Source organism: Megascapheus bottae, chromosome 17, assembly GCF_031878675.1.
Source record: "Megascapheus bottae isolate mThoBot1 chromosome 17, mThoBot2.hap1, whole genome shotgun sequence".
Lineage (NCBI taxonomy): Eukaryota > Metazoa > Chordata > Mammalia > Rodentia > Geomyidae > Megascapheus > Megascapheus bottae.
In genome coordinates, this window is record NC_143525.1 from 1,193,651 (window position 1) to 1,221,598 (window position 27,948).

General features: G+C 49.1%; 1 protein-coding gene across 3 annotated transcripts; it reads left to right on the plus strand.

Moving 5' to 3' along the window:
- Slc13a5 (solute carrier family 13 member 5) lies at positions 1–26,821 on the plus strand. 3 transcript variants are annotated; one of them, XM_090349345.1, is made up of 12 exons: positions 1–257; positions 7,187–7,315; positions 7,438–7,574; positions 8,347–8,558; positions 10,048–10,207; positions 11,708–11,830; positions 17,896–18,102; positions 19,526–19,626; positions 20,730–20,848; positions 23,238–23,399; positions 23,991–24,128; positions 25,200–26,821. In XM_090349345.1, exons 1-12 carry the CDS (start codon positions 156–158, stop codon positions 25,323–25,325), a joined length of 1,716 nt encoding a protein of 571 aa, XP_090205471.1. In that variant the 5' UTR covers positions 1–155; the 3' UTR covers positions 25,326–26,821. The 3 variants fall into 3 exon arrangements, with proteins under 3 accessions (XP_090205471.1, XP_090205473.1, XP_090205474.1); XM_090349347.1 differs by having other exon boundaries at positions 6–257; positions 8,347–8,522; XM_090349348.1 differs by lacking the exon at positions 1–257 and adding an exon at positions 807–975.
- The last annotated feature ends 1,127 nt before the right edge of the window (positions 26,822–27,948 follow it).

Below are 27,948 nucleotides of genomic sequence, written 5' to 3' on the forward strand. Positions count from 1 at the left end.
CACCCCCAGGCTGCCCCGCCCCGGGCCCCGGAGGACGCCCCGGGGGGGGCGGAGCCGTCGCCGCCCCCGACCCCGCCGCTCCGTCTTAAGCCCAGAGTCGCAGCGCTCGGCCGAGGGTCGCCCGCGCCTGGCTCTCGTCTCCGGCCGGCGGCGCCATGGCCTCGGCGTTGAACTACTTGCTCCGGCTGAAGTCCGCGCTGATCTTGTTCGGCACCCCGCTGCTGCTGCTGCCGCTCGTCATCGCGGTACCGGGACAGGTGAGCGGCGCCTGCGGGCAGCCGGGTGGAGCCCCGGCGCCCACGTCCGGTAACGGGTACTCCGTGTCCAGTAACGGGCGCGGAGCGGGAACGCACGGCGCGGCGGCGGGGCTGCGCACCCCGGGGGCCCTGCGCTCCCCGCGGCCGCCGCCGGCGCGGCACGGGGCGGGGGCGCCCTCCGAGGACACCGCCCGGCCGGGGAGACGCGGAGACCCCAGCCGCGGCTCGAGCCTGGGACCCGGCTCCCTCCACCCCGGCGTCTGCTACCCCTTCCCCACCCCGCGCTGGCCTGGCACCCCGGGCAGGGACAGCCTGCGGCGGCGCCCGAGTGTGTGTCTCCGTCTCCCCATCTAGGATCCACATTTCTTTCCCACGCAGATCCCAGCCAAAGCACTCGGGGGTTCAAACTCGGGGTTCGGATGCGGGGTCAGGCTGAAAGGCAGCTGGGGCGGGGTCCGCGGCGGGAGAGCGCGCCCCTTGGGTGGCAAGGCCTCTGGGGCATGCCCTGGCTTCGGAGGACCGCGGGGAGGGAGGGGAGCGCGAGTGGGCCTGGCTGCTGCCCTGTGCGCCATTGGGATCTGCTGTGCACCGCCAGCCTGGCAAGGCCCGAGCCCTTTGAAGTCTTTTGTGGCTGCTGGCTCTGTCCTCGGTCCTGCATTCAGCGTTCCTTCACCCTCAGCCCAGACAGGAAACCTCAGGTCCTACCTCCTCTCCACAGGCAGGTTTGGGAAACAGAGAAACTTTTGAGGGGAGGCTCGGAGAGCAGTCCTGGAAGGGAGGGCTACCCCGGCAGGCCAGGAAGCCAACCTGAGAGAGAGCCCGCCACTCCACCAGGACCCAGGCCCTCTGAGCAGTGGGAGGGGGTGATTCTGAAACGTAGGGACTTTGGGGGTCAGAGGGGATGATGATGCTGGGTCCTGGGGGACAGGAGGGGCCCTCCGGATGAGCTTTGGGAGGTCCTAGCAGTCCAGCAGAGTCTGTCCAGTCACTGGGAGGGGGCCGGGCCAGGGAGCTGTGATTTCAGCTCCCCCCCCCACACCGATTTGTCATTGTCACCAAAGATGGCAGTTAAAGGGAAGCTGCTCTCCACAGTGTCCTGACCCCTCTCCTCCAGGCTTTCTCAACCTCCCTCCAGTCCTGGGGCTTGAACTCAGGGCCGGGGGCACTGTTCTTGAGCTTTCTCAAGGTTAGTACTCTGCCACTTGAGGCTTTTTCTGTGTATGTGGTACTGAGGAATGGAACCTGGATCTCCGGGGGTGCTAGGCAAGCACTCTACCACTAGGCCACAATCCCAGCCCCTAGGCTTTTTCTTGATCTCTGTCCACATTACTTGTGACCTGGCCTTATCTCTCTTAACCTTTACTATACTTTCAATAATTCTCTCTTTTAAAATCATTAAAATAGGATAAGTGATAAATTAATGTGTTATTTTATTAAAACTGTCAACATTTTTGTGTGCGTGTGTTGTGCACACAAATATGTACTAGTACTGGAGCATGAACTCGGGCCCTCATGCTCATGCTTAGCTTCTCCCATCCTTAAGGCTGGTACTCTATCACTCGAGCCACAGATCCACTTATATATTTTTGCTGGTTAGTTGAAGAATCTCATGCCAGCTTTGAAGAGTGAGCCTCAGGTCTCAGCCTTCTGAGTGGCTAGGACAGGCTTGAGCCACCAGCAGCAGGCTGCCTAACTTTTGTGTAAAAGTTGCTGAGGACTTTCTGAGGACATTAAGGAGAGTTCCTCAGAATCCTCCAATTAGCCTAGAATAGAGTTAAGGATGACAGCAGGAAAGGTGACTTATCAATGACATGATTGATTTTCAGTGGTACTATTGAAAAATTCTCTACAATGTGCTCTTATGCCTCAGAGAGCATTCCCCTATCCCACCTGCTAATCCTCAGGGCACACTGCAGAGACTTTCTATCAGCATCCTTCCTAGGGGTAGAAGGGACAGTTTCTTTTTTCTTTTTTTTGGCTGTGTGTGTGTGTGTGTGTGTGTGTGTGTGTGTGTGTCGGTTATGGGGCTTGAACTCTGGGCCTGGGCGCTGTCTGTGAGCTCTTCAGGTCAAGTCTACTGCCCTACCCCTTGAGCCACAGCCCCATTTCCCATTTTCTAGTTGTTAATTGGAGGTAAGAGGTCTCACAGTCTTTAATGCCTGGGCTGGCTTTGAACCTCGATCCTCAGATCTCAGCCTCCTGAGTAGCTAGGATTACAGGCATGAGCCACCGTGCCCAATTATAGAACTGACCATAGATTATGAAGAGGGAAGATGAACAGGGTTATTATGGGATGGGAACCACCAAATTATACTTACCCAAGAACATAATACAAAGCTTAAGCTTTCTTAGGGGAAGCCAATGAGGAATGGGGGAATAACAAAGCCTCATTTTTATCCGTATGTGTGCCTGACTGGGGCTTGAACTTGGGGCCTGGGTATTTACCCTCAGTCTTTTCATTCAAAGCTGGTGCTCTACACTTGAACCACAGCTTCACTGCTGGCTTTTTTGCTGATTATGTGGAATCTTTTCTGTTGGGCTCCCTTCAAACCACAACCCTTGTATCTTAGCCCCCTGAGAGTACATAGGGTTTCAGACATGAGCCATTAGTGCTTGGCTGGATTTTTTTTTTTTTTTTTTGTTCCTAGGGCTTGAACTCAGTCCAAGGGCACTGTCCTTGAACACTTTTTGCGCAAGGCTAGTGGTCTACTGCTTGAGCCATAGCATTGCTTCTGGCTTTTTCTGTGTATGTGGTACCACGGAATCAAGTACATGGCTTCATGAAGCTAGACCCTGGTTTTTTACTTATTTTGGGGGGCCTGGCACAGGTATCTGGTCTAAAATCATGGACTCCTGAGGCAGGGTAGTAAAGATAAAGTGACAGGGAAGTTAGAAAATATATTAAAAATTAAGCTGTATTGAGAACCTGAGAACTATAAAATAAGGCTGAAAAAAAAATCACTAGAGGAGCAGGGGGCGTGGTCTAGTAGTAGAGTGTTGCCTAGCATGCAGGAAGACCCAGGTTCGATTCCTCGGTACCACGTACATAGAAAAAGCCAGACGTGGTGCTGTGGCTCAAGGCCCTGGTCCAAGCGTTAAGACTGGAGAAAAAAAAATAATAATCACTAGAACTGCCATACTTCGCATCAACTGTTCAAGAATGCACAGACCTACATTGTTTCCAAGGTCCTCTGCTTTCTTTTAGATGTTAAAATGAGAAGCCCTGCCTTAGGGGAGTAGGATAGAAAATTGCCTAGTTTTTGTAAACCTGTGCATTGGAAGACTGTCTAAAAAAGGATCTGAGCTAGGCTCCCGTGGTTAAAGCCATACCAACTTGAAGCCAGCCTTGGCACATAAATCCATGAGACCCTGTTGTCCAGTTAACCAGCAAAAAGCCAGGAGTGCGGGTATGACTGAAATGGCAGAGCATTAGTCTTGAGTAGAAAGGAAGAGCACCAGGGCTTGGATTCAAGCCCCATTACTAGCATAAAAACAGAACAAAATAGAACAATTAAAAAAAAGATCAAACGCCCATGGCTCAATATTTTTTTGGATTGATTATAAGGCTGATCCAGACCAGATTTGAGTGAAAAATACCTAAACTGGATAATTGGTAAGTTGGTAGGGACCATCCATGCATACCACCCGTTCTGAATTGGAATTCTACCCCTTGGCCTGGTTAGAAGACATAATACCCCAGCTGAAGACCGCTGTGGAGCTCTCTGTCCAACTGTCTGATGGCCTTGGAAGAAGGTGCTGCTAGCCTTTCTCCTGCTCTTCTACCTCGCTTGGTCTTTTTACACTACAGAGACTCTGCTAGCTGCTCCTTATGTGCTTCCTTCGAAACTCATTTATCATGGGGCACTGGTGGCTTATGCCTGTAAGCCCAGGAGGCTGAGATCTGAGGATTGTGGTTCAGAGACAGCCCAGGCAGGAATGTCAGTGAGACTCTTATCTCCAATGAGCCACCTGAAAATGAGAAGTGGAGCTGTGCCACAAAGTATTAAAGTGCTAGCCTTGAGCAAAAAAAAAAAAAAAAAAGGGACCCCCCCACCCCCTGCATAGGCCCAAGCCCCATGACCAAAGAAAAAACAAACAAAAAACTCTCATTTGTCCTTATCCTAAGTTCTTCGGAGTCTTGATGGGCTTGAGGAATTCCTCTTTTGTATCAGGAAAATCTCTTTTTCCAAATACTCTCTCAGTGACACTCCTCTAATTTTTATTTCAGTAGGGTATAAGGAACACAGGAGGGTCGAGAGTGTGGCCCAGTGGTAGAGTGCTCACCCAGCATGCATGAAGCCCTGGGTTCAATTCCTCGGTACCACATACACAGAAAAAGGCAGAAGTGGAACTGTGGCTCAAGTGGAAGACAGCTAACCTTGAGCAAAATGGGTCCAGGGACAGTGCCTAGGCCCTGAGTTCAAGCCCCAGGACAGGCAAAAAAAAAAAATTATGCTAGTACTGGAGCTTGAACTTTTTTTTTTTTGCCAGTCCTGGGGCTTGAACTCAGGGCCTAAGCACTGCCCATGGGCTTTCTCAAGACTAGAGCTCTGCCACTTGAGCTATAGCACCACTTCTGGCTATTTTTTTCTATGCATGTGGTACCAAGGAATCGAACCCTGGTCGTCACGCATGCTAGGCAAGCACTCTACCACTAGGCCAAACTCCCGGCCCCTAAATAATTTTTTTTTGTTACAAAGAGAATGTACAAAGAGATTATAATTTTATAAGTCAGGTAATGAGCACATTTCTTTTTGGATAATGTTACCCCCCAGTTTTCCTCTCCCATTGTAGAGTTCATTTTCAACATGGTGTCTAGTGAGTATCATTGTGGTATTTGTTCACCCTTCGTCCCTCCATTTCTGTGCCCCCTGACACTCCCAAAGACAGACAAAGGAACAAATAAGCCAAAAACAAAAACAAATTGAAACCACCCTCTTGTTTCCGCTTGCTGGAGTTTGTTTGGGTAAATATTATTCTGTATGATCAAATGCACATAAGCATGGCACCTTTGTGTTCCTCCCCTAAAAGTGTCCTCCTTTGCTCTCTCTGTGTGGGAACGCCTGTATAATTTATTATGTCCCTGTGTATTTCAGATCTGAAATACATATGAGATATTCATATAATTTATTATGTCCCTGTGTATTTCAGATCTGAAATACATATGAGATATTCATATGGCATATGAGAGGAAATGAGCAGTATGTCTTCATGAGTATTTTCCACACCTTAATAGGTGACAAGATTTAGGGTCAAGTTGGCTTGCTAACCTACTCCCAAGTGTCACAGTGGTTGAAGAGCCAGGGGCTTGCCTAGAATGGATGGAATGAGAGCCCTCAGTCCACACAAGATCAAACACAAGTAAAAGCTGGAGCTGGGCGATGGTGGCTCAGGCCTGTAGTCCTAGCTACTCAGGAGGCTGAGATCTGAGGATTGTGGCAATGACACTTGGTGGTGGTGATTTTCTGTCTTAGCTGGTTATGGATATGTTTCCAAAGCTGCTTGAGAATGGAGAGACTTTGAGCAGCCTGTGAGGAAAAAATTAGACCTAGGTATGAAGAGTTTGAGCACCTGCTTTGGAGAGGAAAGTACACTCACTCCCATAGCTCCAGACAGGCAAAGGAGGGGTAGGTTCTGTCTGTCTTACAGAAGACTTGCAGCTTTCAAGACAGCCAGTGTGATACTCTGGTAACTGCAGGGAGAAGTGACTCTGGCAGAGTTAAGAAAAGGAGGTAGCGTTGAAAGAGATCATAGAAAGGATGAGTAATGCTTTCTCCCCCCCCCCCCCACCCCCTGCATGTCTCTACTAAGGCTGGAACTTGAACTTAGGTTCCAGGTGCTGTCCCTTAGCCTTTTCATTCAAGACTGATATTCTGTCACTGGAACTGCGCCTCCATCTCCAGCTGTTTGGTGGATATGGGAGGTAGGAGTCTCATGGCTTTTCCTGCTTGAGCTGGCTTAGAACTTAGATCCTTAGATCTCAGACTGCCAAGCATTCGACACCAATGCCTGGCTTTTCTTCCTGGGACAGGGTCTCACTATATATTTTAAGCTGGCCTAGAACTTGCTGTCTAGCTCAGATTGGCAGTGAACTTGCTATCCTTTTGTCTCATCCTCCTGAAGGCTGGGGTTGCAGAGATGTAGCATATCCTATTCCTGGCTGAAAACTGCATTTCTCCCCACCCACCCCCTTTTCTTTCTGCTCAAGGTTGGCACTCTATCATTTGAGCATATCTCCACTTCTGGCATTTTGCTAGTTAACTGGAGATGAAACTATCAGCTTTGTCTTCCTAGACTGTCTCGGGACCTCAGTACTCATATCTCAGCCTTCTGAATAGCTAAGACTGCAGGTGGGAACCACCAGTGCCTGGCTAGAATTGTACTTCTTTGCAAAGCATTCTAGTATAATTTTTAGAGTAGCTCCTTCAAAATGGCATTTTCTTCTCTTCCTCCCCCTCTTCCTTATCCTTCTCTTTCTCCTCCTCCCCCTCCTCCTCCTTTTCCTCCTCCTTCCTCCTCCTCCTTCCCTCTCTTCTTACTCCACCCTCTCCCCCTCCTCCTCCTCCTCCTCTTCCTCCTCTTCCTTTTCCTATTCCTCTTCTTCCTTTTCCTCCTTCTCCTCTTCTTCCTCCTCTTCTTCCTCCTCCACCTCCTCTTCCTCCTCCTTTCCATTCTCCCTCTCCTCCTCTCCCTCTTCTTCCTCCCTTCTTTTCACAGGTGACTTAAGCCAAAGTTTGGAAGGTGGAAGGAGTTACCTGGGACCCCAGATCTGGGAGAGGCAGGGAGAGGGACGTGGGGACAGGAGCCTTGGGACAGATCCCATGTCCCCCAGCTGACTTGAACCTGGACCTCCCTGCTGTCCGGGGTGGGGGCAGGCGACAGGGTATGTGGGCCGGCTGCCCGCCCGTGACGGGGGCTTGTCTCTGCAGGTTGTCAAATGTTCCTACATCATCCTCCTCATGGCCATCTACTGGTGCACGGATGTCATCCCCATGGCTGTCACATCGCTCATGCCTGCCTTGCTCTTTCCACTCATGAAGATAATGGACTCCAAGCAGGTGAGCAGGCCCGAGGCCTGGGGGAGGCCGGGGGTGACTTCCGGGGTGCTGGGGGCATCCCAGCTGTCTGTAGATGGTTCTAGGCGTGTCCATGCTGACGGGGCCGTGCTGCCACCACGCAGGTGTGTATCCAGTACATGACAGACACCAACATGTTGTTCGTGGGCAGCATGGTTGTGGCCGTGGCCGTGGAGCGCTGGAATTTGCACAAGAGGATTGCACTGAAAACACTACTGGTGGTGGGAGCCAAGCCCGCACGGTAAGTATAGTATGCCTTCCCTTTGGCCCTGTGGGCTCTGCTTGGGCTCAGCGCTGGGAGCTTGTGACACCCATGAGGCCACCCACAGGGAGCAGGGCTGGCCCTAGGGTGAGCACATTTCAGGCTAAGCTGGCAGGCGGGTGGGTGAGGGTTCTCTGGCTGGTGGAGGAGACCACCAGGCACTGGTGGCTCATGCCTGTAATCCTAGCTACTTAGAAGTCATATCTGAGGATTGCTGTTCAAATCCAGATCAGGCAGGCACGTCTGTGAGACTCTTATTTCCAATTATACACACACACACAAAAAGCTTTCAAGTGGTGCTACTGTGAAACTGATAAGAGTGCCAGCCTTGACCTGGCACCGAACAAACATGAACTACAAGTAAATGGTACTGTCCATTGGAAACCCTCAGCTTGAACTCGCACGGGGTGGGGGAGGGCACTGGCTCCCAGCCGTTCTTTTTTTTTTTTTGTCTGTCATGGAGCTTGGACTCAGCCTGGGCGTTGTCCCTGAGCTCTTCAGCTCAAGACTATTGCCCTACCCCTGGAGCCACATCACTACTTCTGATTTTCTGGTGGTTAATTGGAGATAGAAGTCTCACAGTCTTTAGTGTCCAGGCTGGCCTTGAACCATGCTCCTCAGATCTCAGCCTCCGGAGTAGCTAGGATGACAGGCGTGAGCCATTGTGTCCGTCCCTCCCCCTCCTAAGCGCTGTTCTGAGGTACAGAGGGTGGTAAGGACAGGGATCTCTAACTCCCCCCCTCCTCGGCAGGCTAATGGTGGGCTTCATGGGAGTCACAGCCTTCCTCTCTATGTGGATCAGCAACACGGCCACCACAGCCATGATGGTGCCCATTTTAGAGGCTATGATGCAGCAGATGGAAGCGACCATGAAACTGAAAGATGCCCCCATGTCAAACATGGAGCTGGAGGAAAAGGGCAGAGCCAGTGAGTTGCTCAGCCCTGGGCACAGCTCTTCTCGCTGTAAGCTGTAATGCATTTGATCTGGTTTCTTTTCTCTCCCTGACTCTCATCGTTGTCACGAAGCCCTGTAGTGGCCAGTTTTGAATATGTTCCCTGATCCAGGAACCTGTGGCTCACGCCTGTAATCCGAACTACTCAGGAGGCTGAGATCTGAGGAGAGGCTCAAGGCCAACATGGGAAGAACAGTCCATGAGACTTTCATCTCCCGTTAATGAGCAAAAAGCCAGAAGTGGAGATAATGGGTCAAGTGGTAGAAGTACCAGTCCTGGACAACAACAAAAAACTCAGCAAGAGTGTCCTGGCCCTGTATTTAAGCCTTACTAACTGCATAACACACACACACACACACACACACACACACACACACACACACACACGTGCATGCATTTTCCTTGTATAAAAGTCAGATTCTTTAGTAGAACTTATTCTGTTGCATTTCCATTCATAAGAGCTTATAACTGGCATGGCCTTTGCACGTGTGTGTGTGTGTGTGTGTGTGTGTGTGTGTTTGTACTTAGGCTTGAATTCACAGCCTGGGCATGGTCTCTTACCTTTTTTGCTTGAATCTAGCCCCCTGCTACTTGAGCCACAGCCCCACTTCTGGCTTTGTGGTGGTTAATTGGACCTATGAGTCTCACAGATGCTTTGAACTGTGATCCTCAGATCTCATCTTGAAGTAGTTAGGATTACAGGTGTGAGCCATTGGAGTTTGGCTTGCACTGACATCTTTTGAACACCTGTTGGGAGTGACCCAGCATGCTTCTTGTCTTGTGCCACTCCTGACATCTTCAGAGATACCCTCTCTGACTTTCTTCTGCTAGCCAGATCTCCTCTGCTTCCATATGAGATCTTGGACCTGGTATCCTGGGTCTATTTCCCATTAAAAATAGAGCTCAGGGGTCAAGAGCACCACCTGCATTTCCTTTTCCTATTTCCTCCCCGGGGACCCTGTGCAGGACAACTAAGAGCCCATGGTTTCTAAGCACTGGTGGCTTTTGTTTGTAATCTTAGCCACTCAGGAGGTTGACATGTGGGGACTGAAATTCAAAGCCAGCCTGAGCAGAAAGTGTATGGGACTCTAATCTCCAGTTAACCGGCAAAAGGGTAGATGTGGATTTGTAGCTCAAGTGGCAGTGTACCAGTTTTGAGGGGGAAAAAAAAGCAAGAAACTTCTGGTTCTTTAAGTTCAAGTCCAAGTACCAAGACACACACACACACACATGCACACACACACACACACACACACACACACACACACACACACACACACACGATCCACTACCTGATAAGCAGCTCTGGGGCCTCATGCATGAAGGGAAGGGAATTGTAGGATAATGGTGCTTGTTTTGCACTTGGGGCTTGAAGCTGAAGAATGCACTCTTCCTGCCGGGAGAGTGGGGGGGGGGTGTCTTGTCTTCAGGATCCAGAGCTGGAAGGCACCCCTTTACCCACTGACCTGGATCAACTAATAACCCTCTACCCGCCACAGGGAAACAGGACAGCCGTACTTCAGAGAGGGCAATGTCCCAGGAACAAAAGTATATGTACAAGGCCATGAACCTGTGTGTGTGCTACTCAGCGAGTATTGGGGGAACGGCCACATTGACTGGGACTGGACCCAACGTGGTGCTCCTGGGCCAGATGCAGGAGTGAGTAGTGGCTTACCTTCAAGGGGGGGGGGGCAACAAAGCTGGGCTTGGGACTGGAGGTTTCCACTTAAAAGAGCCTCCATCCAAGCACATTAACATCTCTTGTGACTCACCATCCCTTTACCTGTGAGCCTGATGCAGGTGGCTTATGCCCATCATCTTAGCTATCCTGGAGGCTGAGATCAAAGGAGCACGGTTCAAAGCCAATCCTGGCAACCTAAATGAACTATCAAAAAGCCAGAAGTGGAGCTGTGGCTCAGTTGGTAGAGCACCAGCTTTCAGCAGAAAAAAACTACGGGACCAGCACCTACACCATGAGTTCAACCCCCCAGTACCAAGACACAAAAAAGTATCCTATGATATGAAAGAGGGGAGTTAAGCCACTCATTGTTGTCACACTCCTTCCCTTGAGGTGCTAGATCCTCGTGAGGCTGAGGGTGGACCAGAAGGACAGTTTGGAACTCTCCAGCTTTGACTACAGAGGGACACAGGCCACAGGCTAAGCTGGATGGGGCCAGAGCTGTGACAGAGAAACCCTGAGGCTCTATGGTCTTCTGAAGGTGCCAAATGCCAGGGAATTCCAGACAGATTTAGTAAATAATTGTGTGTAAATGAGGTCTGTACAAATTGCAGTGGTTAGGAACAAAAATAAAGCGGTGCCTGTGCTGAGGAGACAAGGATTGTGGACAGGGCTGGTACCAGAGCTGGGGGTAGAAAGGACAGACCTGCAGCCCAGCAAAACAGAAACTCCCAAGTTTGACAACCAGAATATGCTTTGGTCTTTTCTGTAATGATGTCCTTGGGGTTTTCACTTAAATCCCTCTGTAGGAAAAAAAAGCACAACTAACTGGGATGAGCAGTTGATGCTTGTAATTCTGTTATTTAGGAGGCTGAGATGTGAGGATTCAGGTTCAAAGGCCAACATGAACAGGAAAGTCAGTGAGATTCTTATCTCCCACTGATCACCAAAAAGCTAGAATTAGAGTACCAGCCTTGAGGGAAAAAGCTAAGAGACAGTGACAGTCCCCAGGTCTTGAGTTCAAGCCCTCGTATTGGCCCCAGAAAAAGCAGGTGGGCTCCTGTGGGTTTGCATTGACAGCCTTGAGCTAAGGAGGCAGCCCTGGTGGCTAGCAGAGACCCAAGGGGACGCCCGGACACATTTTGCAATCCCATCCTGGGGAATTTTTGAGCTTTGCTTTCAGGATAAGGATTTCCAGAACTGTTCATGGCTCCCCCCCCACTCCTAAGCTGTCAGCCAAATTGCACATGCGTGTATGAAGGGCATTTTCCTAAGAGGACGAACAGTGTGTTTTCATGAATTTCTCTGAGAGATCTGTATTCCACAGCAGGGTCATTTAATCCTTCCTTATCCTTCTCGGGTCACAGCCATGTTCTGGGGTCACAGCTGGGAAGCAGGGGTACCTGGCTCGGGGGGAGAACCGCCTCTCAGAGTGGCTGGCATCAAGGTTCAGAGGTTCAGGCCAGTGTCTCTCCTTTCAGGTTGTTTCCTCATAGCAAAGATGTCTTGAACTTCGCCTCCTGGTTCGCATTTGCCTTTCCCAACATGGTGCTCATGCTTTCCTTAGCCTGGCTGTGGCTCTACCTATTTTACATGAGATCTGGGTAAGTTTGAACTGCCCTGTCCCTGCAAAAACCTTCAGCCTTGGGCCAGTCTACCACGTTCTGTCCAGCTCTGCCTTTCCCCGGCCCCAGTTTGCTATCCTTCCCTCCCGTTTCTAATACCCAAACACCTTCACATACCTAGTTCCCTCTGCTTAGAAGGCCATATCCTACCTCCTCCTCCTCTTCCTCCTCCTCCTCCTCCTCCTCCTCTTCCTCTCCTCCTCCTCCCCCCTCCTCCCTTTTCTGGTCATGGGGCTTGAACTCTGGGCCTGGGCACTGTTCCTGAGCTCTTCAGCTCAAGGCTAGTGCTCTATCATTTTGAACCACAGAGCTACTTCTGGTTGATTCTCTATAAGAGTCTTACGGACTTTGTGCCTGTGCTGGCTTTGAACCGTGATCCTCAGATCTTAGCCTCCTGGGTAGTTAGGATTACAGGTGTGAGCTACTGGCATCTAGCTTTCCTACTTTCTGACCTGTACAACTTCTTATCCTTCAAAGCCATGTCAAGACCTACTTCCCAAACTGTCGCATTCCTAGTCTTCTCTCCCCATGGTGCCATCTCAGTAGAATGGCATCCTCGGGCCGGGAGTTTGGCCTAGTGGTTAAAGTGCTTGCCTAGCATGCATGAAGACCCGGGTTCAATTCCTCGGTACCACATATAGAAAAAAGCTGGAAGTGGTGCTGAGGCTCAAGTGGTAGAGCTCTAGCCTTGAGAAAGTCCAAGGACAGTGCTCAGGCCCTGAGCTCAAGCCCAGGACTGGTAAAAAAAAAAAAAAAAAAAAAAAAAAAAAAGAATGGCATCCTCTTCTGAGCTTCTCCTGGCCTTATTGTAACCCAATACCTTGACCCCTGCCTTGTGGTCCACTGTAACCCTTTCCCTTGACCAGCTCTTCTAAGACATCTCTAACGCAGCCTCTGGCATGTCTACTAAGCCAGAGAGAAAGAGCAAGTGTGCCATCAACGTGGGTTGAAGCAATTAAAAGAACCGTTGCAGCTGGGCATGGTGGTGCATGTAATCCTAGCTACTCAGGAGGGTGAAATCTGAGGATCAAGGTTTAAAGCCAGCCAGGGCAGTAAGATGGTGAGACTCTTGTCTCCATTTAACCACTAGAAAACCAGAAGTGGGGCTGTGGCTCAAGGGGTAGGGTGGTAACCTTGAGCTGAAGAGCTCAGGGACAGTGCCCAGGCCCAGAGTTCAAGTCTCATGACCAGAAAAACAAAACAAAAAACTGTTGCAAGTTAACCATGATGGACAAACATCCTGTTGGTCACATGTGTTCATTAGGTCAGGTCACAGCAATCCTGATGTTGCTGACTCAATCCAAAGCCCAGCCATGACCGAGGGTCTGCAGGTTCCATAGGGAATATCCTACACCATTTGCCTTCTTTCCTATTCCCAGCACACTGTCAGATTCACCCAGAACCACCTGACAGCAGTCAGACTTTAGACAAATATCTTAAAAAAAAAAAGAGGCCAGGAGTTTGGCCTAGTGGTAGAGTGCTTGCCTAGCATGCATGAAGACCCGGATTCGATTTCTTGGTATTACATACAAAGAAAAAAGCCGGAAGTGGTGCTGAGGCTCAAGTAGTAGAGTACTAGCTTTGAGAAAAGTCCAAGGACAGTGCTCAGGCCCTGAGTTCTAGGCCCAGGACTGGCAAAGAAAAAAGGGGGTGGCTGGCTGGGAGGGTAGCCTAGTGGTAGAATGATTGCTTCTCATGCACAAAGCCCTGGGTTCGATTAAAACAAACTAAAGTGGTGTTGTAGCTCAAGTGGCAGAGCTCTAGCCTTGAGCAAAAAGTGTTCCAAGACAGTGCCCAGGCCCTGAGTACAATCTCCACGACTGACAAAAAGAAAAAAAAATAATAAGTTGTAGTCAAGCACGGGTAGCTCACCCTATATATAATCCTAGCTACTCAGGAGGCTGAGATCTGAGGATCACCATTCAAAGTCAGCCCAGGTAAAAGTTTGTGAGACTTTCATCTCCATTTAACCCCTGATAAAGCTGGAAGTGGAGCTGCAGCTCAAGGGGTAGACCTTACCAGCCTTGAGTGGCAAAAGCTAAGGGCCATTGCCCTGGCCCTGTGTTCAAGCCTCAGTACTGGCGTGCACACAAACAAATGTTATTTTTAAACACACAGATTTGTCTGTCACAAAGGTGATTGTGCTGCAGCAGGCTGGAAAGAATTCAACCATGAGGGTGTATGGCTCACACCTCATTTCTCAGGGAGCTTGAGTGGAGAAAAACCACAGGAGTGGCAGTAGGACCTCTGAGCACCTGCAATTTCAGAGGAAATGGCATTAATCCATTTTGTTCTGAAAGAGGACTTGGTTTGAACCACTGCCATTTAAAAAATGGCTATATAGCTGGGTGCTGATGTGAATCCCTATCATCACAGGTACTTTGGGAGTCTGAGATTGGGAGAAATACAGTGTGAGGCCAGCTCCTTTTTCCACAGTGAATATGGCCAGGTGACAACAGCTGTGATCCTGGAGCTGTGATGGGAACATAAGAGGTAGATCTTGTGCCCAGGTGTGTGCAGGAGGAGAAAGCCCATCTAAAAACTAACCAGTAAAAAGCAGAGCTAGAGGCATGGCTCAGGGGTGAGAACACCCGCTTGATTAGTGTCCTTAGTTCAAACTCCAGACCTTAGCCTTAGCACTGCCCTTAGCCTGCTGCAGGTGAGCCTCTAGGTCTTTTGTTTGCTTGTTTGTTTTAATTGGTTGTGGGGCTTGAACTCAGGGCTTGGGTGCTATTCCTGAGCTTATTAAGACTAGAAGTCTACCACTTGGATCTGCAGGGTTGATTCTGGTTTGCTAGTGGTTAATTGGAGATAAGAGTCTCACAGACAGGGCCGGGAGTTTGGCCTAGTGGTTAAAGTGCTTGCCTAGCATGCATAAAGACCCGGGTTCGATTCCTCGGTACCACATATAGAAAAAAGCCGGAAGTGGTGCTGAGGCTCAAGTGGTAGAGCTCTAACCTTGAGAAAGTCTAAGGACAGTGCTCAGGACCTGAGCTCAAGCCCAGGACTGGCAAAAAAAAAAAAAGAGTCTCACAGACTTTTCTGCCTGGGCTGGCTTTAAGACCCTCAGATCTCAGCCTCCTGAATAGCAAGGATTACAAGCATGACCTGCCAGCACCTGGATTTCTGTGTCCTTTTTTTTTTTCCCAGTCCTGGGCTTGAGCTCAGGGCCTGAGCACTGTCCTTGGACTTTCTCAAGGCTAGAGCTCTACCACTTGAGCCTCAGCACCACTTCCGGCTTTCTTCTATGTATGTGGTACCGAGGAATCGAACCCGAGTCTTCGTGGATGCTAGGCAAGCACTCTACCACTAGACCAAACTCCCGGCCCCCTGTGACTTTTTATGTACCAATGACTGGCAATTTATTAAGCTTATTATGTATTAGACACTGTTTTAAGCCCTCTATACCGAGATATTTATTTATTTTTTGTGCCAGAACTGGGACTTGAACTCGCTTGGCTTTTGCACTCAAGACTGAAATTCTACCACTTGAGCCACAGCTCTATTTCTGTCTTTTTAGTGGTTCATGGGAGATAGAAGTCTCATGAACTTGGGGCCGGGAGTTTGGCCTAGTGGTAGAGTACTTGCCTAGCATGCACCAAGGTCCGGGTTCGATTCCTCAGTACCACATACATAGGGAAAAAAAAGCTGGAAGTGGTGCTGTGGCTCAAGTGGTAGAGTGCTAGCCTTGAGGAAAAAGCCCAAGGACAATGCTCAGGCCCTGAGTTCAAGTACCAGGACTGACTGGCAAAAAAAAAAAGTCTCATGAACTTTCCTACCTAGGCTGGTTTTGAACCATGGAACCATGAATAGCTAAGATTGCAGGATTGAACCATCAGCATTTTATACTTAGGAACTTGAACTTGAAAGCAGCCTGTGATATATGTATTACTGCTGTTACTCTTGTTCTTGTTCTTTATAGACAAGGCAACTGGGGCCTGGAGAGGTTCCATGGCCTACTTTAAGATCTTAAAGTTCATGAGTCATAGACATGAGGTTAGAACCAAGACATCTCAGCTCTGAACCTGTGTCCCTAATCCTCAACCCACTCTCTTTTTCTAGGGAGGCTAAGGGTTGCTATCTGTCAGACATGCCAGGTGCCAGTAACACTAGTTGTGGCTTCATGGTTACCTAAACATCTGAAGGCCAAAGTAAGAAGAGGGAACTAGCTGGGCAAGGAAGACAAAAAGTAGAGCTCAAGTGCTAGAGCACTAGCTTAAAAAAAAAGAAAAAGGAAAAAGCAAGCAAGCAAGCAAGCTAAGGGGCTAGGAGTGTGGCCTAGAGGTAGAGTGCTTGCCTAGCATGCATGAAGCCCTGGGTTCTATTCCTTGGTACTACATACACAGAAAAGGCCAGAAGTGGTGCTGTGGCTCAAGTGGTAGAGCACTAGCCCTGAGAAAGCTCAAGGACAGTGACCAGGCCCTGAGTTCAAACCCCAGGACTGGCAAGAAAAAAAAAGCTCAGAGACAGCACCCAGACCTTAGAGTTCAAGTCCTGGTACTGGCTGGCACGTGTGCCTGTGCATGTGTGTTTGTGCACATGTGTGTGCACATACACACAAAAAGATCGCAAATACATCATCAGTTTTCCATCATGCAGCGAGTGTAGACACCAAACTCTCAGGAAATTAGCCAAGAACCTGCATCTGTAGTTCCTGCGCCCAGCACAGCCCACATCAGCTCTCCTAGATAATCCGGGAGCCTGGCATGGAGGAGCGGGGCAGCCATCTGGCCCACATCTTCTGGATAGGCCTTTCTAGCTCAGGTGCAGAATAGAGCATGGTTCACACATGGCCCACTTTTAGTTCCAGACCTGGAAGGGAGGGAGGCAGCATTTAACATTCCAGTGAAGTGTGAGCTGTTCCTTATCCTGCCGTATATGAGGACCTGATGATCCCCTCCCACCCCAGTGCCTGCTGAGTCCAGGGAGCACAAGTCTTGTCCCCAGAGAACACTTTAGTCACTCTCCTATACCTTATTCTGATGGTGTAGAGAGCCATGTTGAGGCCTTGACTTCTGTCCCAATCTGCAAACATTATGTTTTGGCTTCTAACTCAGTCCAGAAGAATTGTCTTTATGAATAGCTTCGTAGACTACATTTGGCCAAGAGGGCCAGAGATTTGTGCTTCAGATGACCAAGAATAACATGGGAGAGAACCCAACCAACCACACCCAGAAGGAGAGAAGTATTCTTCCTGCTGACTCTTGCTGACTCCTTCCATGGGGGAGACAGATGGGGCCTCTGGGCCCCTTCTGTTCTGCCTGACTCTACAGTAAGTCCTGAGCACATCCTCTGATTCATTCAGTGCCGCCCCTTAGCTTTTTGCTCAAGGCTGGTGTTCTTATCAATTAAGCCACACTTCTGGGGTGTGTGTGTAATTGGAGATTAAGACTCTCTACTTAGAGCTGATTTAAACAGGGATCTTCAGATCTCAGTCTCCTGAGCAGCTAGGATTACAGGCCACCAACACATGGCCATCTTAGAAGCTTCAAGGGCTGTGCCAGGGGTGTGGGGCTCAGGTTTCTACTTTAATGGGGACCTTGATATCGCATACTGGGAGAGCCTTACCCACATCCAGGAGGCTGTATGCTGATGCCCTCCTCTCCTGTATACAGCCATGCCACCATCCTGTGTGTCTCACAGAACATGGCTCTGGAACTCAGCTAGTTTCCTATTCCACTCTCCCTGCCCATCCTTTTTACCCTGGAAAGGCTAAAATTTCACAGGATGTGCTCTACAATGTCTTGTGGCTTTCCCCTCATCAACTCTGGAGTAGCCAGTCTCCAGGTTGACCAGTTAGCTGAGGGTCTCCTTCACTTGTGATGATACCTTGATTCTCTTTGTTTCTATATCTACATCTACCTGCCCATTCTCCTGTTTGACCCAGCCTCTTATCCTCCCACCAAGCCTCCCCTTGCCTACCTCCTGTCCCTGACACCTGGCTGATCTATCCTGTGAACACCCTTAGTTCTAGAAGTATTGGAAGTACTGTTGGCACCCTCCATACTGCTGTCAACCCCCCTTTACCATCTCTCTTGTTTCAGACAAACTATCATCAGAGGGAGGAGGAAGGAGAGCGAAGCAGCTGCCTACATTGTGCTGGAGGAGGAGTACCGTAAACTGGGGGCCCTGTCCTTTCCGGAGATCAGTGTGATGGTGTGCTTTGGCCTGCTTATCCTCTTGTGGTTCACCCGAGACCCTGGCTACATGGAGGGCTGGCTGTCCATTGCTTGGAAAGATGAGGGGAAGAAGTGAGTTATTTGTGTGGCACAAGTCCTAGGCTCAGGGCCCTGACGCCTAATTGTTGATAGTCCCCAGGACAGGTGAAAAGGAGAGGGGGAGAATCTGGGTTTTAGAGAATGTTCTCTTGGCTTTCTGACTATTTTTTTCAGCATTGAGGATCAAACCCAGGGCCTTGCAACATGCTAGACAGGTCCTCTAGCCCTGAGCTAGTTACCCTCGACTTCATGACCCTTTTTTTTGTTTGTTTGCTGGTTGATTGGTTGATTTCCTAACCAATATTCATGATGAGACTGCAGGCAGATGTAGTTGCTTGTGTGGTACCCTTGTCTCTCCAAAACAGCTGAGCAGAAAAAGCTTGTCAAGCAGTGTGGCCAGAGGCCCTATTATTGCAGGGTTCATAGGTTAAGAGTGGGTCTACTAGATGTCTGTTTCCAAAATCTGTCATCATCTTCCTATCAGTGTGTGTGTGTGTGTGTGTGTGTGTGTTGGTACTGGGGCTTGAACTTAGGGGCAAGAATGTTCCCCCTTAGTTTTCTTTGCTCAAGCTGGCGCTCTACCATTTGAGCCATACCTCCACTTCTAACTTCTTGCTGTTTCATTGGAAACATGAGTTTCATGGACTTTCTTGCCTGATCTTGCTTCAAACCTCAATCCTCAGATCTCAACCTTCTGAGTAGCTCTAATTATAGGCCTGAACTACCAGCCCTGGTGTATATTTCTTCTTATTCTTTTTTTTTTTTTTTGGTGGGTCATGGGGCTTGATCTCGGCCTGGTTGCTGTCCCTGAGCTCTTCAGCTCAAGGCTCTTGCCCTACCCCTGGGCCTGGGTGTTATCCCTGAACTCTTCAGCTCAAGGCTACCACCTTACCCTTGAGCCAAGCCTCACTTCCCATTTTCAAAATAAGAGTTTTGGGTCTTTTAGTGCCCCCAGGCTGGCTTTGAACCTTTATCCTCAGATCTCAGCCTCCTGAGTAACTAGGAAGCCAGCACCGTTGCTTATGCCACTAGAAAATGGGAGGTGGGGCTGTGGCTTCAGGGGTAGGGCGGTAGCCTAGAGCTGAAGAGCTCAGAGACAGCATCTAGGCCCAGAGTTCAAGTCCCATGACTAACAAAGAATATTTATTTACTTATTTATTTATTTTGCCAATCACGAGGTTGGAACTCAGGGCCTGAGCACTACCCTTGGACTTTCTCAAAGGCTCGACCTCTAGCAGTTGAGCCACAATACCACTTCCAGCTTTTTCTATGTATTTGTACTGAGGAGTCAAACCTGGGTCTTTGTGCATGCTAGGCAAGCACTCTACTGCTAGGCCACACTCCCAGCTCCATATTTCTTCTTGTAGGAACATGGAGACACAGGGGTGCTAGAGTTAGGCCAGGTGTGTGGAATGTTTTTTTGAAATTTCTTTTGAAATTGCTTTTTCCTGCCTAGGTATTGCACAGATGCCACAGCGGCTGTCTTTGTGGCCCTCTTGCTGTTCATTTTGCCTTCAAAGAAGCCCCGTTTCAACATCTTTAGCAAGGCAGAAGCACGTAAGATTCCTGGCCTCCCCTGGGAAGAATCCTTGTAAAAAGGACTGGCATATTGAAAAAGATGAGAATTTTTAGCCTAGTGGGATGTTATTTAGAGCAAAATCTCTTCCTTTTTAGGCATTTGGAATACAGCAGGCATTTGTAGTACAGCAGGGACAGAGAATATTTCTTTTTTTTTTTTTTTCCAGTCCTGGGCTTGAGCTCAGGGCCTGAGCACTGTCCTTGGACTTTCTCAAGGCTAGAGCTCTACCACTTGAGCCTCAGCACCATTTCTGGCTTTTTTCTTTGCATGTGGTGCCGAGGAATTGAACCCGGGTCTTCATGCATGCTAGGCAAGCACTTTAACCACTAGGCCAAACTCCCGGCCCCGACAGAGAATATTTCAAATTTTCCCTTCATGGCATCAATATTTTTCTCCCTTTTCTGTTTGTGTTCATATATATGTGTATTATATATTTATAATCAAAACAATTGGAACACCCTTATGTTTTTTCTCAGTTCTGAGGTTTGAACTCAGTATCTTACACTCTCACTTGGCTCGATTGGTAGAGGCTTGTTCTTTACCACTTGAGCCACACCTCCAGCTGGGCTTTTTACTAATTGTTTTGGAGATGGAACCTCATAGACTTTTCTGCCTGGGCTTGCCTCAAAACCATGATTCTTCAGCTCTCAGCCTCCTGAGTTGCAAGCATTTATAGGTATTAGCCACTGGTGCCTGGCTTATTGTTTTGTCTCCCCCCCCCCTCTAATATAGCAGCATTGTATTATGTGGAGAGGCTCTCAATATTCTGCTATAAAATATTTTGGTTCCTTTGACTTTTTCCTTATTACAAATTAATCCAATAACTTATTCTTGGAGGATGTTTCTTTTTTAGAATGAGGTATGTCTTCTTGCCTTTTAAAATGTATAACCCCATTTCTGAAGCAATCATTCCAAGTTGTTCTTTCAACAGATCATTTAACAGTTCTATCAAAGTTTACAACTGTTTAAGTATGAGCTGGAACTTCATGATCTTGATTTATTGACTTGATTCCCCCTTGATGATGTCTCTTTTGTTTTCTAATCCTGCTCTGAAGGATGTGGTTGTGCTTTCTCTTCTCAGACAAGAAAACTCCGTTTTACCCCCCAGCACTGCTAGATTGGAAAGGGACCCAGCAGAAAATTCCCTGGGGAATCGTGCTGCTACTAGGGGGTGGATTTGCTCTCGCAAAAGGATGCGAGGTAACTTCTCCAGCCAGGACCCTCTCTTGCCACCCACAGGGCCAAAATTGCTATACCCTCCTCTCCCACTCCCTACCTCTGGGCTGTCTCCACAGAACTGCACGTTGTTTGAGGACTGAATGCTGTTTCGCAGTTGAAGATCCCCTAACTACAAACACTGCCTGAGAGGAAGCACTGGAAAGCCATTGGAGAAATGAATGGCCAGGGGGAGAGGCGGGAGAGATGGAGGGCACTGTGAAGCTTCCTTTGTGGTCTGTGATAATGACCTCTGCTTTGATGAGTCCTAGGGAAATCTTTCAAGTCCTCATAAGGATTTTTACCATTTTCTTTTCTTTGGTTCTTCTAATGGCTTCCAATTTTCAGGGTATTTCTTTAGCATCAGTATAGAGAAAGAGCCTTGGGGCTAATATCTATAACTTTCTATATCTCCCTTCTTTCTTAATGGGGAAGAAAGGAGATTTCCTGGTACTGCTGTCATCCAGCTGTCCATCATCCATCCACCATTTATCTCTTCCACCTAGCTATCCATCTGTCCTATTCTTCCTTTCATCCATTTACCCATCTACCCATCCACCCATCCACCCATCCACCCATCCATCCATCCATCCATTTGTTTGTTCACCCATTCGTCCATTCCTTCCATCCATCCATCCACTCACCTGTCCATCCATTTCATGCATCTATCTACCCCATTCATACATCCCATCCATCTAATGTATCTATCTATTCATCCATTCATTTATTTATCCACCCATTTCATCTATACATCCATCTACCCCATCATTCATCCATCCACTATCCATCCATCCATCCATCATTTCATCCATCTACCCACCCATCCATCTGTCCTCCCTCCCCCCTTCCCTACCTCCCTCCCTCCCTTCCTTCCTTCCTTCCTTCCTTCCTTCCTTCCTTCCTTCCCTCCCAGAAAAGAATGTCATAGCTTTGATCTATCTTGTGTTTATTATTTCATCAAGTCTAGGGCAGAGCCTGGTGCATAGTGGATGCACAGATAATTTCTTATATGGTGCTATGCTTCAAACCCAAGGTCTCATATACACTAGGCAAGCCCCCTTTCTGCTGCTTGACATCTTCACCCTAATCCCGTTGTTTGGATAAACAAATCCATCCCTGTAGTCATTTATCCACCAACTTACTCATTTCTCCATCTATCATATTTTTTTCATGCATCAAACATTTCTCTAATGTCCCTAGTATTAGGCTAGACACAGAGATTTTAGAGATTGAGACATGGCCCCTGTTTTTTGAGGACACTTTGGCCTGGTTGTTTCTGGAAGGAAATTTCCAGGAAGAAGTGACACTAGAGCAAAGGGAAAGTATTAAGGTATGTAGCTGAGGCACAGCGAGGCTCTGAGACCACCACAAACATTTCTCTAAAGGCCTTGTTTCTGGACAGCAGACATAGACCTGATTCTGAACATCACAGGGAGCCATTAAAGGGCAGAGGCCCAGAAGTGACTAGGTGAGATTTGTACCTGAGAATAATCATACTAGTGCTTGGAATAGAGGCCTGGGGCTGGCAGGAATGGGAGGGGGAGAAGAAAGAAAGAATTCTTGCTTGTTGTCTTCATCTTGGTCAGTCTCAGAATGATGGATTCCACAGGCTGTCCTCTCCTTGACATCTACCTCATCCCCATCTTTGCCTCCTGCCTTCTTTTTTACTCTGATCGGCCTCTTTGACTTTCCACAAATTTGTCCCAACACTTGGTCTTGAAGTCAGGGCCTGGGAACTGAACATTTTTTTTTTTCTCAAAGCTAGCACTTTGTCCCTTCTCTAATTCCTGGCTTTTTGCTAGTGAATTGGAGATAAGAGTCTCGTGGACTATCTTGCCTGGGCTGGCTTCTAACTTTGATCCTCAGATCTTAGCCTCCTGAGTAGGTAGGATTCCAGGCATGAGTCACCGCACCCAACTTTGCCTCTCCTTTAAATATCACCAGTTCTCTAGAACTCTTCCTGTGGTCAATTGCCTGCTTAACTTATCCTCTCTCCGAGACAATCTCTTCTCAGCATAAAATCTCAGAGGTAAATCTTCCATTGGGGGTCCAGATCTTTCCTCCTCAATGCCAGGAACTGTAGGAGGAGATGAGGGATATTTGGAGTGACTTGGCAAATGGCTTTCCAGAAAGCATCCATATAGCTATCCTGTGCTCCAGTTGGATTAGAGGTGAAAATAGAGTGAGGATGAAGAGAGTTGTGGGGAAGAGCAGATCCTCCAGGGAATAGGAGCAGGGGAGGGCGGCGGAGAAAGAGAACTGGAGGCAGAGAGCAGGCTGGACTTTCAGCCTTCATCTTTCCCCCTTCCCCTTTCTCCTTCCCCCCACCCCCACCAACAAGCCCTGAAACGACAGCCCTCCCATGTGTATCCAGGTCTCAGGCCTCTCTGAGTGGATGGGGAAGCAGATGGAGCCTTTGAAGAAACTGTCTCCCACTCTCATCACCTTGGTCCTGTCCATACTCGTGTCCTCATGTACCGAATGTACGAGCAACGTGGCCACCACCACCCTGTTCCTGCCCATCTTCGCCTCCATGGTAAGTCTCCTTATGCTGAGAAGAGGAAGATGTTGACCTGGGGCCATGCCCTGCGTGGACCCTAGAGAGGCAGTAGAACTGGGGTCTGGGCCGGGACTTTGGCCTAGTGGTAGAGTGCTTGCCTAGCATGCATGAAGACCCGGGTTCAATTCCTTGGTACCACATACATAGAATAAAAGCTGGAAGTGTTGCTGTGGCTCAAGTGGTAGAGCTCTAGCCTTGAGAAAGTGCGCAGGCCCTGAGTTCAAGGCCCAGGACTGGCCAAAAAAAAATCACAGTTTGGAAATATGTTAGTAAAAGGAGAACATGTTTGTCCTACGATCCTTTCGAGTTGAAAAGGTAATAACATATTTGCACCACCTTAAAAGCAACAAGAGATAGCACTTAAATCTACTGAAGGGAACAGAAAAGCTACTCAGGGAAGACAGCCTGTTGTCTCAACCTCTTGTATGCCGTGGTGAGCCCATAGAGAAGCAGCCAAATGTAGGCGAGTTAGCAGGACAAAGGCTGGGCTTGGAGCTGGAATGTGGCCTGGGCCCTCGGGAGCTTTGAGCGCTGTGTGGCTGGCTCAGTGCTGCGTTTCCCCTGCAGGCTCGCTCCATCGGCATCAATCCACTGCTGGTCATGATCCCCTGTACGCTGAGCGCATCCTTTGCCTTCATGCTGCCTGTGGCCACCCCGCCCAACGCCATCATGTTCTCCTACGGACATATCCAGGTTTCGGACATGGTAATATTGCTGGCACTCACTCCTACCAGAGCGCGTGGTGCCCTGTGTACCTGTGATCTATGGCTTGGGGAAGGATGGCATGTGAGTCTGGAGCATCCAGACCTATGCTTGTGTGTGTGTGTGTGTGTGTGTGTGTGTGCTGGGGCTGGGGCTTGAACTCAGGGCCTTATACATCTCTGATGTGTCTGCCTCTGAATCACGATCCTCAGATCTCAGCCTCCAGCCTAGCTAGGACGACAGGAGGGATGCCACTTGCTCACAGGTATTACGCAAGCTTCTCAGGGTGTTCTGGCACAGAGGTGGGTAAGCAATTCTTCCACCTGAAGAACCCTGATGAGCACTCGAGTTGGAAGTGGAGGCCTTTACATGGCCATGGTAGATTTCTCCAGCTAGCCTGCACTCTGAGGATGGTAGAGGGAGGGGGCCATGGTTTAGGCTGAGGGAGAGGCTGTGACCATAGTCAGACAGGCTTGCAGATGTATGCACAGTGCACCAAGCCCTAGTGGCTCACGCCTGTAATCCCAACTACTCGGCAGACTGAGACCTGATGATCATGGTTCGAAGCCAGCTCAGGCACTAACGAATATGAGACTCTTAACTCCAGTTAACCACCAAAAAGCCAGAAGTGGAGCTGTGGCTCCAGTGGTAGAGCACCAGCCTTGAATGAGAAAGCTAAGCAGGAGTGTGAGGTTCTGAGTTCAAGCCCCAGTACTAGCGTGGGTGGACACAAACACACACACACACACAAAGCTAGAAGGTCACAAAGAAGCAGACATGCAGTGAGATGGCTGAGTCAGTGGTAAGATCACGGGAGAGTCGTGTCTCAGACTCTGCTGAGTGGCTACTGAGGGATTCTCCCGGCCTCCCTGAGACCACTGTCCAGTGCTAGAATGTACGTAGAGAGCTGTTTCTGCAGCCTTCTTCACAGGGTGCTTTGCACACTGATGACATAGTGCCGTCATTTTCTGGGGATAGGAGTCTGGCACAGAGCTATCAAGGTGCTCTGTCCCCCATTTCTCCATGTGCCATGCCCTTGAGGTGGCCATCTCTGACCTTGTGTTTATTTTCCAGGTGAAATCGGGAATCATAATGAATTTAATTGGCCTCACGTCTGTGCTTGTGTCTGTCAACACCTGGGGACGGCACATATTTGGCTTGAGTGAGTTTCCTGACTGGGCTAATGCGACATCCACTTAGAAAGAGCTGCAAGGCCCCGAATGTGGCTCCCAGCCTCCCGAGAACGATAAACATTCAGCACAGCTTGCACAGAACACTGGGTCTCCCACCCCAGTAGGATCCAGTGACACCTACATCCCACTAAGAACCAGCCGATCTGGGGTGCTTTTACCTCTGGGCCTGGTTTCAAGAAATGATAACGGGCAACTGGAGAGAAGGCTTAGAAGCAAAAGCAGCCCCCGCCCTCATCCTCTCCCCATCAAGAGACTGTAGAGCCCAACTTTTCTGGGCTCTGCTATCATCTCTGGGACAAGCAAGCAGTAGAAGAACCAAGATGCAGGCTTCTATACCGTTGGCCCATGGTATGCTGGGCTCTGGCTCTTACCTGCTTAGTCTCAGCTGGTCCATGGAGATGAGAGCCTGGGAATGCAACCTAAGAAAACATTCTTCCAGCACCTGGGCCCTTCTCCAGCTGTCTCAGACTTCCTCTGTCACTCTGAGACAATGCAGCCAGGGGAATGTCTGGTCTTGGAGCAGGCACCTCATATCACAGTGGTAACAGGAGCCTATCAGGGCCTCCTGTCGACTTGAGTAATACCACCAGCACGGCAAAGGATGAGCAACCTGAGGATGCTAACTGCTTCTCTTCTGCCTCTCACCCCTCGGCTGACCTCTCTCTCCCTTCCCTAATTCTGTGCTCATTAACAGTTTGGGTGCTTTTCCCAAGTCTCCAGTGACCCACTCACTTCCTGGGTGTCTTAGTTGTCCAGAGGCCAGCAGCTATTCAAGTCCCCTAGCCTGAGGCTCTTTCCTCCCAAGGAAGTCAGTTTGGCACTTCTAGGAGATGTTTTTTCGTGCCTTCCCTGAATTAGAATCACACTCCCATGTGTGGACAGTGGTGGCTCACTGTCTCTTGTGGCCATAGCCTGATGGCCACGGAGTGTGGCTGAGAATGAGTGGAGCTTTTGGGTCCCTCCACTGGCAGAACCTTCTGGGAATTCCTTGGGCATTTGTGTCCAGAATGTCGGTGGGAATCCTCAGGACCACTGGAGAGAGCGAGATAGACAAGGAGAGCACCTGGGAACTCCATTGAAGACTGTGTCTGTTTCTTTGAGAGAGATGACTCCTGACCACACTGCCCAAGGCTTGTGCCCTGTCTGCCGTGGAAAGATCCACTGTGCTGAGTTGTCTCTGCTTTTATGCTGTGTGTGTGTGTGTGTGTGTGTGTGTGTGTGTGTGTGAGAGAGAGAGAGAGAGAGAGAGAGAGAGAGAGAGAGAGAGAGAGAGAGAGAGAGGCTCAGAGGTGGGGGGAGGTAGCTAGATAACCTGGTCTGCCTCCTGTACCTGTGAATTCTCTGGTTATTCCATCTTCGTAACAACTTGGAAATGAGCAGTTGATATGATCCTTAGTTGTCCTTGAAGCAAAACAAGACTCCGAGTGGCCAAGTGCTGGGGTCCTAAGTCGCACATCAAGTTTTAATGAGTCTGTGGTTTTAATAAAGCTTTTCTAGCTCCAAGTCTAGTGCTCCATCTGTTAGCCATTTGGGACCATCACTATGCATGAGTTGGTAGGGAAAGATGGTGGCTCACAGCAAGCTCACCCTGGAGAGAATCATGAATCCCTTCCCTTGAGGGTTCTTCCTCTGAGATGAGTTCAGGACCAGATGAATTCAAGTTGGCCCTTTTCCCTAAGACAAAGCATTTGGTTGGAAGAGAGTCACCTCCTCTTGCCAAGGTCAAAGATGGCTGACTTCCCACAACCTACCTCACTGCTCTCTATGAACCCCATCCCCCTGGACTAAGGGCTTGGGTCGTGTGCTGTGGCTGACACAGAGCGGGCTACCCTGAATGTGACTTATAAACGATTGGTCCATTGGGTCATTGATACTGGTTAGTGGTACTGGACATGGTCAGTGAAGATTTGACTCCCGGGAGATAGAAACAGCCCATGTGTGGAGGAAGGATTTGATGGGGTGTGTTTAGGACTGCACGCGGTAGTACCTGGATTGCGGTTAGACAGGAAGCACCAGTGGTAGGATACACCTGACCAATGACCGACTCTAACAGCAATCTCTTGCAGTTGGCTGGGGTCACACACGTGTGGCTGGTTCTTAGAAGGAAAACTTTTGGCTACAAATAAAGAGAAAGCTCGGAGTATTACAGTGGCTTAAACCATAAGACCATTTTATGTTTTCTTAACAGAAATCAATGTAGATGGCTTCTAAGGGTTTGGACTCCATTATTCAACTGTGGTGTCCAGGGGATCAGACTTTTACCCCCTTTTGCCTGGGGCCTTGGACTTCGTACACATCTGGTTTCCTTCCAGGCTATGCAGGGTGCAGGGTGTGGGGTTGATGGTGTATTATTCCCCATTCATTAGGAAAGTAAAACTTTACACATAGGCCCTGTGGAGAATCCCTTTATTGGCTTAGAACAAGACTGCCCACCTACCACCCTTTAACCAATCACTGACAAAGAGACTTAGGATATTGTTGGAATATCATGAGGCTGGTTGGGACACGTCTTCTGGGGTTGGTGAGTTGGCCTGTTGGAGTCAGAGGACTGTGTCCCACAATGAGGGCTCTGAGATGGGAAGCATGGTGGGAAAGTTGGTAGGTGATGAACGGAGTCTGGTGTCCCCATT